Source organism: Perognathus longimembris, chromosome 10, assembly GCF_023159225.1.
Source record: "Perognathus longimembris pacificus isolate PPM17 chromosome 10, ASM2315922v1, whole genome shotgun sequence".
NCBI classification, from domain to species: Eukaryota; Metazoa; Chordata; class Mammalia; order Rodentia; family Heteromyidae; genus Perognathus; species Perognathus longimembris.
The window spans coordinates 14975407-14996487 of NC_063170.1; the positions used below are offsets into that span (position 1 = coordinate 14975407).

Consider the following 21081-nt stretch of genomic DNA (forward strand, 5'->3'; position numbering starts at 1 on the left):
TTATTTCACTCTAATTTATTTATTTATTTTTCTGTTGGCTTTGATATTCATGAAGCAATGGAAAATCAAGTGGAACAGCTTATAGGGTCAATATGCAAAAACTCCATTTATCTCTCTCCTTTTTAAAAGAGGTTGATAAACCCTTGAGGGGAAAGCATGACTTTATGAATATTGATATCAAGAAAAGCAGTAAGAGAGATTAGCCAAACTTTGTAAGGGAATATAATCTTTTGAGCACAGGCCTTTCTTTCCCAGCATAGTTGTAATTCAGTGTGATTAGATGCAGAGATTTGACCTAAAGGTGGTTGCAGAATTAATGCCTGAAGGACATGAAAAGACTCACTCTATGGCCATTGTAAATATGGCAAAATTTAATGTGATTTTCACTTCTTACTTTATTATTAAGGAGGCTCTAGACTTGCAGATTATTTGAAGCACAGTGTGTGTGTGTGTGTGTGTGTGTGTGTGTGTGTGTGTGTCTGTGTGTGTAAGCACTTTTCCTTTGGGAAAATTGGCCGTATAAACTAGTGATGATAGACCAATGAAAGTATTGAGCATGAGAACCAAAGGTGGATGTTCAGAGTACAGGTGTTCTCATTAGTCCCACGCTAGCCATGTCCAGGGTTGTAGGTTTATTATCTTTCCAATGACTAAGAATAGGATCATAGGTTTGAAAGAAATATACATAAAACTACTTTTCCATCCTAGTGAGGCCTCTCATCAATACCATATCACCAGTAGCTATGTTCCAAGCACCCAAACCATCATTCTTCCCCTATTGTGTTCATTTAATTTCCTTAATACCATAGATAGGTATTATTATTATTGTCATTCCCATTTTATGGAGGAGGAAAATGAGGCACAGAACCATTAATTAATCTGCTCCAAATCAGTCACCCAAAAGGAAAGCAGAGCTGGGGATTAAAGCCAGACACTGAGAGGTTCAGTGTTACAGCCTTAACTGCACTGTGCTGCCCATGAAATCAGAGCAGGGCTCCCTATGACACTTGCATTTTATGAGAATGTGTTCTTGATACACTTCATTATTTCTTGAACTGACTACAACATGTAACCATTGTCTTATAAATGAAGTACCCATCCAATGAGATTTCCAGCTAAAATGTCTTAGGTGTTTGATAGAGATTTTGGTCTCCCAGTACCTTGCTTTCTCCAATGAACTTTTTCATGAGAGCCATGATATGAAAGAAGTTATGTGTGGAAATATGCATTTTAAAGGAACTCTATACAGCACTTTGTAAAGGATCCCCATCCTTTAAAATAGAAACATTACTTGATGTTCTTAAATTTTGTATTTAAACTAGGATTTTTCTTCTACCCTTGGCGTGGGTTAATATGAAGTGGTCAGCCTCTTCAAGGAGCAACTCTGTAAATGACGATGGTGAATAGGTAGTTATCATCCAACAGTATACATACTTCTGGTGGCACACATACGTAATGCAAGAATTTCTTGTGATCATAAGGTTCCCCAAACTCTGGCATGTGGGTGTGCATTTGAGGACTTTACCATGCTGAATTGAACAAGGCAGTATACACAGAGATCTCACAGGGCTTTCTAAGATTACGATCACGTCTGTATTACTATTCATGGGGGTCCCTGCCTCCACTCTCAGAATTTTTCATCTTCTCATCTTAATTTCTGTTCCATACTGTGTTGACGAACTGCCAAATTGCTTCAGCCTAGGCTCATATCTGTTTTCTGACAGAGAACTCTCCAGAAAACTGTATGTCACCATATGCCTGGCCTTTTCAGTAACCAGAGGATTTGTTCTGTTATCTGAAATTTCTGAGCATCTCAAATGCTTGTTCTGCCACTACCTCCTTTCTCAAATATTTGTGCTCAAATTTTTGTGTCTCTTCATATAATTTCCGAATTACATTTGAAGTTTCTTTTTGTCTTTGTTCCCAGCAAGACTGCTGTTTATCCTGAGCTAACCTCTTGCACAAGACACCTACGCCTTTACTAACTGAGCTACCCTCCTTTCTGTGAGCAGTCATTCTTAGTCACCGTTAACCTTTTAGAAACATTATTCTGTGGCAAGTAATTCTGTATGGGGTTATAAGTATTTTGCCTTGTCACAATATTTTCTGGATGCTATCTCTGTTTTCAAGATTTCACTTCCACAGATCAACCGATCTACCACATAATTTATCTCCTCTACCCTCTTCTATAGGAGATGGTGGAACTAAATTTTTTTTCTTTGCAGAGAATTGCTAGTTTTTGACAAGAAATTACTTTACTAACTACAAACAAACAGTTTTTTTTAAAAGAAACCTCCCATATTTACAACTATCACACAGCTTTAAAGCAAATACAGTTCCATAATTATCATTTAATAGAGTTTCTTTCTACTACTAGCTTCTAAAAGTAATTACATACTGAAGTAATCCAAAAGGAATAATCACATTCTACATCCTATTAATAGCCTACTGGGTTACCAAATTTCTCGGCTGAGACTGTTTTCCATAGAAAACATGAGTTAATGGTTTCTATCATGCTGAGTAAAAGCATCAAGTGACTTTCTCCATGAGTGTTTACTTCCATTATTCCATGTAAATAATCACTATTGTGTTTGCCTAGACTCAGCCTAAGCATTTGGCATCTTTAGAAATATAAGAGGGATAGCCATCTTCATACACATTAGCCTTTTATTTTATTTTATCTTATTCCATTCTATAGCTGGAACTTCAAAGGCGACTCAGCAGGCAGTAAAAGAGTAGGACAGTGGAAAGCTCTTCAACACTGAAGCCCATCTTGGGCTATTTGTTAATACCAAGAATGGTGCTTTGTGGTCCACCCAGGTTTTGAGATGCATTTGCTTTGAAATATTAGAATGTGACATATCTGCAGATACAAGAAATATATAAAGGATGCACAAAGTACATGGGAAAAAAACCTAGAGTAATCTCTCTCATCTATTCAGCTGCTCATTGAATTATAAAATCTTTTCAGAGCTCTTGTTTTACCTGGTTCTTTCAACAGATCTTAGGGTAGGCCTGCTTTATATTTTTATTCCAATTTCAAATGAGGCAGGAATGTGAGACATTAGAGAAGAAGCAGTGACCTTTCCAAAGTCACATTTCCAATAGGTGTTTGGAGGGTCTTGTTTATAACATGTTATAAACCAAACACAAATTACATGTTCTTCCCAATGAAGACTTGTCTGTCATTATTGATAGGAAAATTCTGCAATCCAACTCATCAATCTTGGTATTCCTGGGAAAAGTTTTGTCTTTCAGAACAGAATAGGATAAATGACTTCAATTTCCAGCTTAATCACAGCCATAATAATCACAGTAAAATATATTTGCAAATAACCTTATAATTTTCTTCTTTTGCATTATTAATATAGATCCTCAGCAGGAAAATTATAAAACACAAATAAGCAGAAATAAGATTTTAAATGATTAAAATAACAGTAATGTATTACCAACAAGTAATCACTGTTATTTGTATACTGTTCTAGATACTTTCTTTCCATCCAATATCTTTCAAGAGATGTACTTGTAAAACGCATACCCTTTTGTTCTTACTTAATATATGAGATACTTTTTTCCTGTACTCATTTATTGGTATTAGTGCTTTCTAACTTACACTCTATGCCATTGGCTGACGTTTTCTGAAGTGCATTGGTTTCATTTCATCTACTTTTGCCAGATACCCAATTAGTCCTTTAGAACAGATTTCTAGAGTGGAACCATTAGATAAAAAGCCTATGATACATAATGGACAAACTGCCCATAGGAAATCTTTTACCAATTTATAATACCATTATCAAAGTAGGTTGCCTTTTTGGTTTCTAATATACAAGCCACAGTCAATTGGTATCAGATAAGTGTGAAATGTAGTCGCATATTAGAAATCTAGTTTGTTTTGTCAGTAGTAAAACTAATTGTCAGTGAGTGTTGCTCATTTCTAGTTTTACTTTTATGAAATGGCTCTTTGTATTATTTATTTGTTTTGTGGATGATGGGGCTTGAACTCAGGGAATTGGCAATCTTCCTGAACTTTTTCACTGGTGCTCTACCACTTTGAGCCACAGCTCTACTTCCAGTTTGCTGATGGCTAATTGGAGCTGAGTCTCATGAATGTTTTCCTACTCAGCCTGCCTTTGAATTGAGAAGCTAGGATTACAGACACAAACCACTGGCACCCAGTTACAATTTGTAATTTTGTGCCTTTCTTAAACGATATGCTTATCAGCTAAGAATTGATTTTTTTTATAAATTTCTTTATGTGTTAATATCTATCATACCATATTTGTTGCACACCTTTACCCAATGCTTCAGAGATTGTTCAATCCAGACTCTGTTGCATTCTTAAGTAAACTTGGTGCACTTTTCATGTCAGTTTTTCTCTGATTTCATGCTGTATAGTACTACACCAAGCCAGGTTGCCTCACCCAACTTGCTCTCAGAATTCACTAATCTTTCTTCTTTAAATATTTTTATTCCATTACCAATTTGGTTTCTTTGTAAATCATACAGTCTCCCATTTGTCAGCCATTTCCTAAATATTACTTATGAAATATTCATAGAACACCATATTTATTGTCTTTTTACATTATGCATGATTAGCATTTTCCTAGGCTTTCTTGTCTTTCCATTCTTCTTATTTACTCTATTGCTACTACTGCATTTTTCCTTAATGGTAGAAAGCATATTTAGGATGAAGTTTGCTAGGTACTTGCTCTATGTTTTTTGTTTGTTTGTTTGTTTTTCCTTGTAAAAGCATTTTATTGTCTTTAAGTAGTTATACACAGTAGTTACCATTCAATAAAGCATTTTATAAACTTAGGTACTTGCTCTATGTTATTTTTATATTCTTACTGCCTTATCAATTTGGCTTCTCTATATCTTCATGGTATTTAGAACTTTTTTCCAAGTTGCATTCACCCTAAATTGGTAGACCAACATAAGAACTAAAACACTGAAAATATTATTTCTATGCAGAATCTTGGTCCTAATTGTTGTTGAATTGATTTTTCTTTTAGACATTTTTAGTTATTGAATTTCTGTGGGGGGTGAAAGTATTAGGACTTGAACTCAGGCCCTGGGCACTGTCTCGTCACTTTCAGATGCAAGGCTTGCATTCAAGTCACTCAAGCCATTTCTCAATTTTCACCTTTTTGGTGGTTACTTGGATATAAGAGTCTCAAGGACTTTCCTGGCTTGGCTGGCTTCAAGCTTCAATCCTCTCTTGTTAAACTAAGATCACGTGATAAAATCTTAAAAGAACAAGACTTAGTGATTAACTGCTTGGCCTTTATCTCCCTCCCTAAAACAGAAACAGTTTTCATAGCAATAGCTAAATATGTCACACATAATTAATCCTAATACACTTGTATTGAAAACTATCAGAGGTTACCCTACAACTAGTCCTTGACTTGAACTGCTCCATTGAGACACAGAGGCACTGAAATACCATAAGTTGAGGGTACAACTGGAATAAAATCTCAGGAAACTATACCATCAGGGCTACAGGTTTGCAGTGAGACAACACAACTGACATTGGAGGCTTATGAGAACAGAGGGATTCTACTTTGATCTAGCCACAGTGGTGCACATCTGGAATCTCAACATGAGCATCTGAGGCAAGAGAATGGCTTGAACCCAGTGGTTGATCCGCAGTCTGAATAACACCAAGGGACTATGTCTTAAAATGATGACGGAAGACAGGTAACAGTGGCTTATGCCTGTAATCCTAGCCACTCAAGAGTTGATATCTGAAGGATCAGATGAGCCCCACAGAAAGAATGGCTATATTTCATCTCCAAAAACACAATCAAAAAGTAGGACTGGAGGTATAGCTCAGGTGATAGAGTTCCAACCTACCCCACGCAAGTCCTCAGTTCAAATTCCAATACTGAAAAAAGAACGAAGGCAATGAACATTATTGTTTAGTCATTTGGACAGTGAAGAGAAATTGTAGGATCTTTTCATGAATTCCTGTTATGATAATTTTTAAAAAAGCACTCAGGTTTTCATGAGTATTGCAAATGAGAAGCTCTATAAAGCCCCATGGATCATCTTGCCTATTTTCTTTGACTTCAATTATTGATGGTTCTTACACATTTAGAGCCAGGGTTATCAGAAACTAGGCATTCTTTATTTTCCCTAACCATTTTTCTGGAAAATATCTGAAGAGTGAGGCTTTAGCACAGAATCAAAGGCACAGAGTGTGGTCTCAGGGAGTTCCAGAAAATACATCCAACAAAATTATACATGGTAGGAAAGCACAGGTAATTCTGGCAATGTTCTGTCAGTTGTTTTTCGGTGAGTCTAATAAAACACCTGAGATAATCAGTTTTGTATAAAAGAAAAAAGTTTGGCAGTTTGAACGCATGGTTGGTTGACTTGTTTCTTTGGAGTCTGTGATGATAGTGCATCATTGCAGATAGTACATAATAGAGCATGCTCACAGCACGGGAGGGAGGCCAAACCTCTATCCAGATATCAAGGTGCAGCAGCATATCCTAGTTGCTTGCTTCCATGCTTCCTTTTATCCCCTATTTGAACATGCAGGAGCTATGATTATGAATTGCTCGTTTTTCTCTGTAACAGTTTTTCTTTTTTAGGCTAACATTATGTTGGTACTAATTGTAGGGTTCCTATTAGCCAATCAGGGGCTATTTCTCTTCCACAATTTTCTATTTTAGTGCCCAATTTTATGCATCCCTTCATTATTCCCCATCACCACCATCACCCTTATATTTGCAGTCCCAAACTGATGCCCTGGAGATCATTGTTGTTAAGAACCTTTGCGTTTTATCAGTGTAATGACATGGTGTACAGATAAAAACAGCAGGTGATTTGGAGTGCAGGTTATAGACAAAATATTTGAAACTTGAATTTACTTTTCCCTTCATAGAAGCACCATGGTTTCTCCATGACATCCACCAGTCATTAATGGCATCATTTGTCAGTTTTTGCCTAATAGGGGGAAAATGGAAATGGTGATAGGTCTGTGTTCAAGAATGAAAAAAATTAGGAATCAAGATTAAAGCAAGAAATAACGAAGGAGCTTGGAAACATTTTCTGATCGTGAGAAGTATGTTGCCTGGGAGTGAAGGGTGTGAAGAACTTTCTTACCTTGGATGCTGAGAACTTCTGGGAGGCAGGCAGTCACATTCAAAACTGGGATGACATTTCCAAGAATTTGCTTTTGTTTCCTTGCCAATAACTTTCTCTTCCTCATTAGTCTCTTGCTCAAAGAGGAGGGCTTCCAGCAAAGAATACGTGCTGAACATTAACAACTGGCTGGCTAGCAGTGTCTTGAGTACTTTTTTGAACAGAAATATATTTAAGACTATATATACACATGTGTATGTGTGTATGCATGTATATATGTATATGTGTATATGTATGTATATGTATATAAGTATATTATGCTGCATAGGTGAGAATGTGGAAAGTCAAGTTACTGACTTCATATGTCGGAAATCAGGCAATTCTCAGGTTAGGAGATCCACATTACTTAACTCCTTTATTTGACTCTCTAGACTCAGTGTCTTGTTTCTCACAAGCTTTGTATAGGGGAATAATCTCAGAAATCTTATAATGGAAATACTTGTTGATTTAATATTTATCTTTCTCTGATTGTCTTATAAACTATGGAGCTTATCTAACATAGAGCTCAATCTCACATTTTTTTTTGTCAACAAAATGTGTTTTCAATAAGCTTTCCTTTTGGTAGTCATGTGCTTGAATTCTGGGCCTGGGCACTGTGCCTCAGCTATTTTGCTCAAGGCTAGTGCTCTACCACTTCGAGCCCCAGCTCCACTTCCAGTTTCTGATGGTTAATTGGAGTTATGAGTCTCACAGAGGGCTGGGAATATGGCCTAGTGGCAAGAGAGCTTGCTTCGTATACATGAAGCCCTGGGTTCGATTCCCCAGCACCACATATATAGAAAACAGCCAGAAGTGGCGCTGTGGCTCAAGTTGGCAGAGTGCTAGCCTTTAGCCAAAAGGAAGCCAGGGACAGTGCTCAGGCCCTGAGTTCAAGGCCCAGGACTGGCAAGGAAAAAAAAAAAGTCTCACAGACTTTCTTGATCAGGCTGGTTTCAAATCATGATCCTCAGATCTCATTCTCCCCAGTAGTTAGGATTATAGATATGACTTACCAGTGCCCAGTGCCTCTTTGATTCTTTTGCTCACAAAATTTCCATCATGCAAACTTCCAGAGTAAAAAGACTCTTTCAAAGACAGGCAGGGGGTCGCCAACTAATAAGCATCTAATGATTTATATGAATGAGAACTCATGGTCAGATTTTAGGTACAAACTAGTTCCAAGGAAACAGCTTTGTTATTGTAGTTAGTCTGTTGTATATGCGTGTTTGGATTTTATTTTCACTAGCTTCTGATCATATGAGCTGGTTTTTATTTGGGCTTGGGGTTATTTGGGCTCGGGGTGAATCACAGGAGAGACCTTTGATGATGATGCATAGAAATGCTCCTCGTGGCCAAAGCTCAATGGTACAGGGAAAGCTTGGGTTTAAAGGAAAAATATATTTTATTGAGGCAAACAAAGTCAACCACCCAAGTGTCAGTTTCAATTGATAGAGAAAGCTTCTAGCTACCATATTTTTCTTTCACACATTTTCAATACTAGATGCTAAGTTTTCTGGTTAAAGGATTTTCCCCCAGCCCTTGGGAAGCAGAGCTTGGGGGACAATTACTGCCTCATGCCATATTAGTCCCAGGGATAACTCTGTAAGGTATGCTGCATATAAAGAGGGCTCCTGGTTTCAACCATAAGTCAGCTAGACTCTAAATGGGGAGGAAAGGGCTCATTCTAAAGTATACAATTGTTATCTCTGGAAGAGACTCAATCTATTTCTTCCCCACCTCTCAATCGATCTTCAAATTTGTATGCAAAGCCTGTTGTATTTGAAGAGATCTTTAAAGATGTTTTTTGAGAGTCTACTGACATGTCATTCCGAGACTGTAAATGATTCAGTCAGCTGAGTACTTTGATGAGCGTTTGTTAAGTGTTTCAGTGTGTCTTAGAAGACTCGACTGTCGAGAAGATGAAACATCTTCAGTTAAAATGCTGGTGTGCTCAGATCCAAGTTTGCCTTGTCTTGGAGATTCAGTTACCTCCATGTGTGTATCTGCCTGCGGTGGTTGGGAAGTACAATCTTACTTGTATGGCTCATTGAGAATTGATTTTAATTTATGGTATCTACAAGTTAAAAGAAACAAAAGTACTCTGTTCATACTTCTCAACCATGGCGAGATCCATGACATAGCTGAATGAATGATCTTGTGCAATTATTGTCTCTATCAGAGCTATATTTGGCCAAGCAATTTAATTAATTTGCTTATCTTCTTAAATTTTTAATATTCATTTTTATTCATGATGGCATTAATGACATTTCAAGTAATTAAAATGGGATAAATATTGTAACATTTGATTTATGGAAGTTATCTTTGAATATCAAAATATGGAAAAGAAGATGAATAGCTCTGAATAATTTATTATATGCCTATAAATGTAATTGTTTAGTGTTGGGACAGTAGAATCACCTAAAAGAGAAAAGAACAGTAAGGTGACTAAAATTTTTTTTTTTTTTTTTTTTGGCCAGTCCTGGGCCTTGGACTCAGGGCCTGAGCACTGTCCCTGGCTTCTTCCCGCTCAAGGCTAGCACTCTGCCACTTGAGCCACAGCGCCGCTTCTGGCCGTTTTCTGTATATGTGGTGCTGGGGAATCGAACCCAGGGCCTCGTGAATCCGAGGCAGGCACTCTTGCCACTAGGCCATATCCCCAGCCCCTAAAATTTTAATTGACTAGTTTGCTCCTTCTCACTGTTTTTCTTAGTATATGTAATTTTCTCTCATGATAAAAGCAAAATATGCCAATCATGCAAAATGGAGAAAATGGAGAGGGGAGAGCTGTTCTGCCTTGTTTTGATAGAGCTGTTGGCAGGGAAAAACTAAGAATCTGTCATTATAAGTACCCACGAAAGCCAGTGAATGCATACTTCTTACTTTCTGCATCTGCTTATCCCTAGATGAAAATGAATGTCATAGAAGGACTTCACAGAGAATAAAAACACATCTACTTTAACGTAAATAAAAGAAATTATTTTAATGGGGCAAAATATATTTTCCCTATTATAGAACAAATAAATGGTATTATCAACCTAGTTAAAACTTACCAACTACTGGGCTTTTTTTTTTATATAGATTGCCACAATCATTCTGTTATAAATTAACATTTTTCGCCCACAAAAATGCAAACCATACTAGAGGTTCTGTGTGGGTGTGTGAATGTGTGTGTATGTGTATGAACATAATGAGACTGAGACATATTTTAATTTTCTTCTGTCTTATACTACCAATGGTCTTCCTCCAGAAAAATGAATACTGGAAAAATGTTTGTCTAGTAGAGAAAATATAGTGAAGAAACATTTTGAAGGTATAGCTTACAAATGATTGAGAACTACAGGAAGGCCAACGTCTGGAATTTGGGTTACACTTTTCCCAGAAAACTGTTACAGTCATGTGTTCAACAAATATTTATTAAATGTCTGCTGTGTAGCTAGCATTGGACAGCCTGAGATGAATCAGATAAAATTCCCACTTCTCCAGAAGTTCACAGTCTTATTGAGGTCAAAGTGGTTATGTCAACAAATCATGACAGACTAGTGGGACAATTCTTTCTGCAGGAGTCATAGAGGAGATGAATGATGGAGGGGGCTAGGGAGGCCATCCTGAAGACATGTCTTCAGAATTCAATTTTGAGCCTTCAGAAGTTCAGCCGTCATGATAGAAGGAATGGCTTTGGGGGATAAGAGAGTTGTAGACGGGAGAATGGAGTCAAGGGTGGAAAAGCGTTGTGCGCTTGGGGAACAGAAGTGCATTTTCTGTATCAGGCTGAACCAAGTCAGGTAAGTTACAGACATCAAAAACAGTGACAAAAAGGGAAAAACTGGGTTGGGGTGGGAAGAAAGAAAAAAAACACTGCACAAAATAAAATTAAAAAAAAACCTCTCATTTTCATTTTCCTGGAGTTCATTTCCATAAGCATTATTTTATAGGGCCATATGCACAAAGCTACTGAGCCCTCGTGAGGAGACACATGACCTCAGACCTCACTAGCTGGAAGCAACTGTGATTCAGAGGCTCTTGATTGATGCACTGACACCGTTTATCCTGTTCTAACAGATAACACGGCAGGGGTGTACGCCCGGCGGGGAGGGTTCAGCCGGCAGAAGCAGGATCTGTACCTCCTGCCCATCGTGATCAGCGATGGTGGCATTCCCCCCATGAGCAGCACCAACACCCTCACCATCAAAGTCTGCGGGTGCGATGTGAACGGGGCTCTGCTCTCCTGTAACGCCGAGGCCTACATTCTGAACGCTGGCCTGAGCACAGGGGCGCTCATCGCCATCCTCGCCTGCATTGTCATTCTCCTGGGTAAGGAGTGCACCCACAGGCTGCTTCTCAGGACCCCGTGGTGCATTGTACACTTGGGCTTACTAGAACTACAGGGCCTGCTTGAGTCCCATGAGTTTTACGGTGTAATTTCACAAGCAAAGCTGGCATTCACAATTGCCAGACAACATGGATCTATAGAGCAGAAGCTATCAGGGACATCAGAGAAGGTTGAGCAGGTGAAGGAATATTGGAGGCTGAGAACTGGTTTGTGTGCAAGGGTTTCCCTCACAAGAGGAAGGAGCAGAGAAAGGGATCCTGACTCCTAAGGAAAAGGGAAAAGTATCAACTGAATCAGTCTGGACGTTGGCCTTTTCTCCAATAATCATATGCAATATGTGGGTGCATGCCTGGGCCCGGGGTATCCTTGTGAATCCGTTTTGCACTTGCCAGCTGAGGTAGGAGCCCCTCTTCTGCACTTCCGTCTCATGGTGGTGGGGCACTTTGCACTAATAATGTTGTGTGGATGCTACTCGCCTCTGCCATTATTGAACCTCAAAACTCACAACTAGATGTGAGACTTTTCCCAACTATTTGCTCTTTATTGAATGCATTAGTAGGGGCAACTCTACAGGCAAGCAGCAGTGAGTTCAGTTAACAAAATAATTGTTATTGAGTGTTACCAGAGGATCAAGTCCTACCCCATGTTTGTAGTTGACGGATGAGGAAAACTAAGCAAGATTACCACAGGGCATGACTCCAGAGCCTAAAGAACGAATGTAACAGAGACACATGTGGGATGCTGCCATAGGAAAATAAAGGACAGTGGAGATACTGAGTAAAAGTCTGACACTTACTGAAGGGAAAATACATCTGGGCAATCACATACATATTGGATTTGAGAACAGCTTTCCAGCTGGTAAAAGTAGCTGGGCTGGATGGACATTGAAGAGAGTGGGAACAAAATATGAATAATGGAAGGCAGATAGGCACACACACACATATCCGTTATGGTAAAGACAAGGCAAGATAGGTGGGTACATGAGACAGAGGCCAACAGTCTGGTTGCAGGTCTGGAAGGAATCCCAGGAAACATTTCCATCATGCAATACTGAAAATAGAAAGAATCATCTAAGCAAAGAATGTCAAAAGGTCCGAGTGGTGACGTTATGAGCGAGGCTTCCAGCTCTAGGAACCACATGAAGACTGTGGCAAGTGTGCTATGGTTTGCATGCTTCTCAGAGTGATGGGGCCTAGAGAGGTGCTTAGTGTATTTGCCAAATTCTTCCACAAACCTTTTTTCAGTCTTGATGTGTGGGAGAGTCTGCTAATAAAACATTGTAGAAACTTCCTAGTGGGGTTAAGTGAGGGCCACTGGGATCAATAAAGAATTAAGTTGTGTCTGAGCTTTCCTTTGAGTGCTGAAATTTAATGCATTATTTCTCAATGCCTCCTCTGTATAACTTTATTTCTTCAGATTTAAAAATAGACAGGAGAATTTTTTCTCTCCTGTAGGTCTTCTCCAGTCACTTTTTTGTTTTATAGTAGAGTCAGTGGTATTTTCAAGGTCTCTGAGACACAAGCTAGATATTACCTCCTATGGGATAAAGAGGTCTTACATTCATTGAATGTCCTCATTCTTAAATTTTCATAGGGGTTTGCAAATGGAAGATATCTGAGAATAGTTTTCTTTTAAGAAACCTTGGAATCTTAATTCAAATTCTTAGGAAGATGACCCCCAAATAGCATTGAGATTCATTTGCAAAGGTTTTCTAAGCAGTATTCCATCAACTTCCCAAGTCATTGGCAGATTTCTTAGAGTTACAGAGAGTGACCAGCCTTATGTGTCTTTGGCGACTTCTAGACAAAGTCTTATTTCTTAAATCACTCCCAATTCTTAAGCATTTACACACTATCATTTCTGTCAAAGAAGAATTTCTTTGGGAAGTGGCTGTCCCTTGGGACACTGTGGGGAAAGGATGAGGGGGGGGTTCTCAACCAGAACTTAATTTCTTTTTCTTTCCTTGTAGTCATTGTCGTATTGTTTGTGACCTTGAGGAGACAGAAGAAAGAGCCACTCATTGTTTTTGAGGAGGAGGATGTCCGAGAGAATATCATCACCTATGATGATGAAGGGGGCGGGGAGGAAGACACTGAGGCCTTTGATATCGCCACCCTCCAGAATCCAGATGGGATCAATGGATTTATCCCTCGAAAAGACATCAAGCCTGAGTATCAGTACATGCCTAGACCTGGGCTGCGGCCAGCGCCAAACAGTGTAGATGTGGATGATTTCATCAACACAAGGATACAGGAGGCTGATAATGACCCCACGGCTCCTCCTTACGACTCCATCCAAATCTATGGCTACGAGGGCCGGGGATCGGTGGCTGGGTCCCTCAGCTCCTTAGAGTCTGCCACAACAGACTCAGACTTGGATTATGACTATCTACAGAACTGGGGACCTCGTTTTAAGAAACTAGCAGACTTGTACGGCTCCAAAGACACTTTTGATGATGATTCTTAACAATAACGATACAAATTTGGCCTTAAGAACTGTGTCTGGCATTCTCAAGAATCTAGAAGATGTGTAAACAGGTATTTTTTTAAATCAAGGAAAGGCTCATTTAAAACAAGCGAAGTTTTACAGAGAGGATAGCGTTTAATAAAACTGCAAAGGACATCAAAGTGGTAAATACTGTGAAATACTTTTTCCCACAACAAAAAGAAAAAGGCAAATATTGAAGTTGTTTATCAACTTCCCTAGAGAAAAACCACTTGGCATACAAAATATTTAAGTGAAGAAGTCTAACAGTGAACTTACAAGGAAGGGAAATTGTTTATGTGTTCTGAGCATCTAAGTCTTTCTTCTTTTATTTTTTAATTTGTCAAAGAAGCTTCCACAAAATTAGAAAGGACAACAGTTCTGAGCTGTAATTTCGCCTTAAACTATGGACACTCTTTATGTAGTGCATTTTTAAACTTGAAATATATAATATTCAGCCAGCTTAAACCCATACAATGTATGTACAAAACAATGTACAATTATGTCTCTTGAGCATCAAACTTGTTACTGCTGATTCTTGTAAATCTTTTTGCTTCTCCTTTCATTTTAAACTAATACGTGCCAGATATAACTGTCTTGTTTCCGTGAGGAGCGCCCTATTTCTATGTCATTTTTAATGTATCTATTTGTACAATTTTAAAGTTCTTATTTTAGTATACATACAAATATCAGTATTCTGACATGTAAGAAAAATGTTACAGCATCACACTTATATTTTATGAACATTGTACTGTTGCTTTAATATGAGCTTCAATATAAGAAGCAACCTTTGAAATAAAAAATGATTCTTTTTTAGTTCTGGGTTTGATTCTTAACATGGAAAAATTTGGATGGATTTCTAATGATCCATTTCTATTTCTGATTGTGATCTTTTAATAACCCTATTTATGACCATGTAGTCTGCTGATTTTATTGTTTATTTAAAGTCATATATGTTTTCAACTGTTTTTCTTTTCAAATTTTTACAAAGAAGATTATGTAACATCATGTGAAGCATTTCTGTGTATATTTTTTAATGTTAGCCTCTTGGCTTTCTCTTCACGTACATCCTCTAAAGAATGATGCTTAGAGGTGTCTAGATTAATCCTATTTTGCAATATATGATATAATATGCATTTTTTACCTTGTATATCAGCTATGTCATGAGTGGGAGAGTCCAATTTGTGAGGGAATGAAAGTTAGCAGCTTTCTGAAGGTGTAGATCCCTTAAATAGATGACTACCTGATGTATATTTTATGCTCTACTCTAGCACTTGAGAGCTGGAGGAGTCTAGACTTCAATGTTGGACCATTTTTCTTTATGCTAATGGTCTGACTTTTGACTGAACTTGATCATGTTTTCCTCCAGTGATTTTAAGACTTATCTTGAAACAATGTGACTATCTTAGTTTTGCTAAGAGAAACGTCAGTTAACTTCAACATATTTTGTTTGTAGAAAACACTTTGGGCCATAAGCTCAAAATGAGATCAGGCAACCATGTTGGGATCTGAGCATGAATACCATTTGATCCATTATATGCCCACCATCATTGATCCTCCCATCTAGTTTCCTGGGGAATGGGACTTCCATGAAGGGTATTTCAGGTGTACAGTTGGGCCAAAGGTCAAAATGTTGCAATACTTGGGGAAAGACCATACAAAATTATGCTGCAAGCACTTTCCCTCCCCCCCTAAAGTCAAGCCACATGATATTTTGGGGGGTTGCAGACAATTTTTAGACTATCCTTTTCTTTCTTACTTCATTGTGAAAGTTTGTTTCAAGCATTTTTTGATATCCTATTCTATACTACTTTTATGACTTTGTCAAAATGCAGACAAAGAGAAATGTGTTTAGGAAGTGCTCACTCCCATTTTCCTTTGCGTTTCAATCAAATTGCTGAACACTTCAACAGAATAAAGTCTGTGGACAATACCACTTCAAAGTCGTTCACACCAGTGAAGGATTACATGTTCTCAATACTTCCATAATTGCAGGTTGTGTTCATTTTTTATATAGTTTTTGTAATCCAAAGAATATTTTGCTAGATTTGCACAGATCTCCAATTGAATTTGAAATGAAAAAATAACTCAAAAGGAATAGGAATAGCACTTAAACAAGTATACATTTGTAAGTAACCATGTCACTACAAATTATCCTTTTTTCCCCCTTAGGAATGTATTTGGAACAGAATTGACAACTACATTTTCAATTTTTATGTCAAAGATTTTTTTTAAGGCTGTCTACTTTTCAATAGTGAAAAATACTTGTTTTTCCTTTTATCTTTTCTTTTTTTAATTTATTTTTTACTTTAAAGCTCTGTTGTTTGTAGAACCCTCTTAGAATCTGGAAAAATAAAATATCTTTTCCGACTAGTGGAGTCTTTTTTCCTTTGGATCTTATTGCCTAAAAAGCAATCTTAGTTTAAGTGATCTTTCCTTATTTTGATATAAAGCAATCATTGCTTTATGATATCAATGCATGCAAAAAGAACATTTCTCTGTTCTTCTTGACTTTGAATCATGGTTAGAGTCTGTATTCATCCTTCACTCTCCCATTTATTGATGCATTCATTTGTCAACATCTTATTCTGCAGGCCTTTTTGCTGCCTGTTTGAAGATGCCAATGATCTTGGAATTGTTCCATTTTCCGAACATTTTACCATAATTTCTTGTGGTCCTGCATTCACCTATTTACCTTTGTGCTCACCTACCTCTAGGGAGGTTGAGGGAATTAAGAAGGCACTTAAAGAGCATGCAAAAAATCCTCACTTCTCCTGGTGCTATGCCTATCCCATGGAACTTGATCAGGACCACGTGAAATTACACCTGTGTGATTTTGCTCCATCTTTCACCCTATTATTTGTGAGATCACAGGATTGTGGGCATATGGGGAATTAGGGTCTGAGCAGAAGAGTAGCAAAATCCAGGATGGGTACATATCCACATGTTTGTCCCTGAGATAATCTGGGTTTGTCTCTGGGTTTAGATTTATTTTTTAATTTTTTTTAAATTTATTTTATTGTCAAAGTGAAGTACAGAGGGGTTTCAGTTTCATCCATAATACAGTGAGTATATTTCTTATCCAACTTGTTACCCTCTCCCTATTTTCAAATTTTACTAGTGACACTCTCATTATCAGTGTGACCTATTAGAGATATCAACTCATATACTCATTCTACCAAGACTTTTGCACCTCTGGTTTGACATGGTGCTAAGTTGTCAGTGTGGAAGGCAGGTTAAAAGCATATAAGCCCCAGGAAGATTTTTTATGTAAGACACAATGAGATACAATGAGAGGCTAAAATGATTCAGTAGGTAAGAGATGGGGGAGAAGAAAGGCTTGGGAGGTGTCGGTGTGGCAGCCTGGTAGCTGACAAGAAAGGGAACATGTGTACAGACTAGCTTCCAGCTTACTGGAGAAACAGATCATGCATGGAGAACAGGAGTCACAAATTCATGTGGAAATGGATAGTATATAAGTCACATTCTACTTAGGTTTATTGTCACTGATTACAGACATTACAGAAATAACTTACGGGAGGGAAGATTTCTTTCCAGCTTTAGGGGTTTCAGTCTACAATGGAAAGGGGGTTTTAGTGGATCTGTTTCATATCATAATAGAGAAGAAATCTAGAAAGAGGAATAAAGAAGAGTCCAGGGCAAGATATAACCCCTAAGGACATACGCAACCCATGGACCTCCAGCTGGACTCCCAAATCTATCACTTTTGAATAGTCTATCAAAATTTTCATCCATCAATGGATTGAACTATCCATTTGGTTATTATCCTCATTATCTAATTGTCTCTGGAAATGCCTTAACAAACAAACTTAAAGATTAATTAATCTCCTTGGTCTTTCTCAATACAATCCAGTTGACAATATTCATCATCACAATTGGACACAAGCTACTTAACAAACATCATTTAAAATTTGGATGAGCTTGTCAAGAACTGCACTGACTTTGAAGTTGATATAAGAATTTATGTAATTGAAATGATCTTGTTCATTTGTTCAAACAAAAGCACTTCTTTTTTAAAACAACTTGAAATCGTCTATGAAAACATTTATATTTGAAGATATGCAATTAGAATACATTTTTATAGCAGCCAAAGGAGTTTATACTTTTCACACCATTTAGGACCAAGAAGAGGGGAAATTATTTTATGTTGTTTTAATATTGTCCCCTTTTCCCTAGCCCACAGACACTATCCTGCATGAGAAAGAAATAGTTGTGTCAGAAACAATAATTGACAAATTTCTTTCTCCATTGAGTTTGGAAAACACTAGCTAGTATAACAATGAAAACTAACAAAATAATGGAAGTCTCAAGAATTACCAATGGACTTCTCTGGAGGACCCATCTCCTCTTTTTTTTTAAGTTTAGATTATTGGCATAGATACCAACGCTCTGATTATAAATAGTATGAACATTAGGGATGGATGGATCAATAGAAGTGGGAAATAAAATTCCTCTAGGTATCATATTCCAGGAATCATAGTATCGTAAGCCACTGTAAATGTACAACTGGTCATTTGTCTGCTGATTTCAACCCTTTCACTCCCTCATATCTTAATATTACCATTGAGATGCTTTGGACTTAGACTGATGCAATTAGTCATTACGCTTGGAAGTTCATTCACCATGTACTCAGAGGGAACTGGGCCCCAAAGTGGTATCAGATTGTCTTTCTACCTTTCTGTTCTGAGAATCTCTTTCTATGTATACACTAGGGAGAGACACTAGGGGTGTGTGTGTGTGTGTGTGTGTGTGTGTGTGTGTGTGTGTATGTGTGTATCTGTGTGTATACATATATATACATATATATGCAAACAATGCACTTTATACCTAGTATACATATACGTATTATACATGCCTATTTAATATATGTAAGTAGTGTATATGTACAACATATGTATGTATGCATATATAAATATATGTATGTGTGTATATCTGTATATGTTTATAAAATTTCCATCTGACATGTCTTTAAGAGTTTCAGAAAGATGCACCTAGAATAAGAAAATAAATATACACATATAACATATTGCATTATTTTCAGGGCCCCAATATTTCACTAAAGTATAGTTTCCAATTCCCATTCTGTTGTTCCAGAGAGCTATAATGAACCATTATAATTAACCATTCAGCTATAATTAACCATTCAATGACTTTGTTGGTCATGAGATTTATCTGTGATAGATTATCAACCCTAGAGTTGGTGGAAAGGAAAATTTTGCTAGGTTTTCTGCTGCATATTAAACACCTACTGTTACCAATAATGGTTGGCAATATGTACATTTTTCTCATCCTTAAAGATCAAGGGTATAATCTACTCATAACATACTCTGTTTCAGAAATTAGACAAATTTAACATTCATTGAAAATTTCCTTTAAATTGTTCTGGAGTAATACTATAGATATCACCACCACCCCCCCCCCAGGTATATCTTATGCCATGAAGTATACAGCTGTGATTTTCTTTTGTGATTTTTTTTTTCTCAGCAGGATGATTGAAATCCTGTAGATTCAAATATCCCGTTAGAATATCTTTATGTTTTTGTTTATTTGTTTACTAGAAACAAATAAGAGCAGGGAACTTTCAATGGGTCTTGTTACTATCCAGGATGATTGCATGTTCTTATGTTTGCCTCTGAGATAATCTGGATTTTTCTTTGGATTTAGATGAATTTTTTGTTTTCAAATTTTAGTAGTGATACGTCCATTATCAGTGTGACCTGTTAGGGATATCAAGTCACATGGTCATTCTACCAAGACCTTTGACAGGGCGCTAGGTTGTCAGTAGCTCATAGAGATTTTCACCATGAGTTTAGAAAGGTGATTCACCTGTGCTAGGAAGGAAGGAAAATAAACAGAAACCTTAATCACATTAATCTTGAAGAAATATTTCAGCATACCAATCTTGTCCTCTCTTTCTTTGCTGCTTTAAATGTTTATATTGATGTAAGGCTAATAAACTTAAGTTGCTTCTGTAGCATATTTAAACATTAAAAAAAGAAATGAAGGCTGGATTTACTTTGTCTATTTAGTTTTGTGTTGTATGCATTATACTCAACACAAGAGTATGTTAAAAATATGAAAATCAGAGTGAGTCGTGTATTTCTGACCAATATTGTTTTGGGTGAAAGAATGAACTATTTTTCTAGATACTTGTGAAAATCATTTTTCTTTTTTTTGTTTTCAATACTTTACATACTTGTAAGATTATAGGGGTACAAGGCATAGAAGCTCAATGGACCATGCCCCTGCTTAAAGTGAACTGAAGTTCTAGTAGGGAAGTCAAAAATGGAAAATCAAGCCCAGACATGGGTATCAAACTAAACGTGTAATTACAAATGACACAAAAACAAGCAGTAATGATTACACATTGTATTTACGGAATGCTAAATTAATGAAACTCTTTAGAAAGATGCATATGGGGCTCATTGTTTTCTCTGGATGAATTACAAAAAAGTGAGATTCTTTGATAAGAATTGGGATTCAAAACATATGAACACCATTTTATTCTTTGGAGTTGAAGCACATATTTTTAATTTATTTCTAGAAAAAAATTTCTCACTCATATTTTCTCCAGCATTGAGTTTTATTATATATGTCAAGATACAGTGATATTTTTGGTGTTTCAATTTTTTAAAGTATCACACTTTTCATTTATTGAATTTCTAGTGAATCTTAGTATTTCTAATGTTTATTAGCATTCTACATTTGACTTCTGTGAAGTATTACTTATGTTGTAATGTTCTCTGATCTTTCTGAGATATGCTATGATATTTTTATTTTAGCTTAATGATAGTCCTTCATTGTTAATATTATAAACATGACATTTAATATTTGATGAGAACATTATCTATGAAAAGTAGTGAAATTATTTGAGATTAAATCCGTGTGTTTTCAATAACACTGTACTAAAAAAGGATTATGCCATTGAATCACTTGTGATACTTTTCTTTGCTTTTTTATCCCCATTGATTTCACAGTAAAGGTTTTAAAATGAACTTTTGTGTGTAGTGTAACACAAATGTCAGAATCATTTCATACAAAAGCACAACTGATGCGGCTCTATCTACAGATAATACTCCCTTAGTATTTATCCTTGCTTTTCTCCAGAGATTACCACA

At 37.0% G+C, this 21081-nt stretch overlaps 1 protein-coding gene across 3 annotated transcripts in view; it reads left to right on the plus strand.

Annotated features, from left to right (window-relative positions):
• Cdh11 (cadherin 11) overlaps positions 1-14758 on the plus strand; it is a 134465-nt gene extending 119707 nt beyond the window's left edge. For all 3 annotated transcript variants that reach the window (XM_048355434.1, XM_048355433.1, XM_048355435.1), the window contains 2 exons: positions 11188-11439; positions 13428-14758. In XM_048355434.1, coding sequence (XP_048211391.1) covers positions 11188-11439; positions 13428-13924 — 749 coding nt within the window. In that variant the 3' untranslated portion in view covers positions 13925-14758. The remainder of the gene's footprint in view (positions 1-11187; positions 11440-13427) is intronic.
• The last annotated feature ends 6323 nt before the right edge of the window (positions 14759-21081 follow it).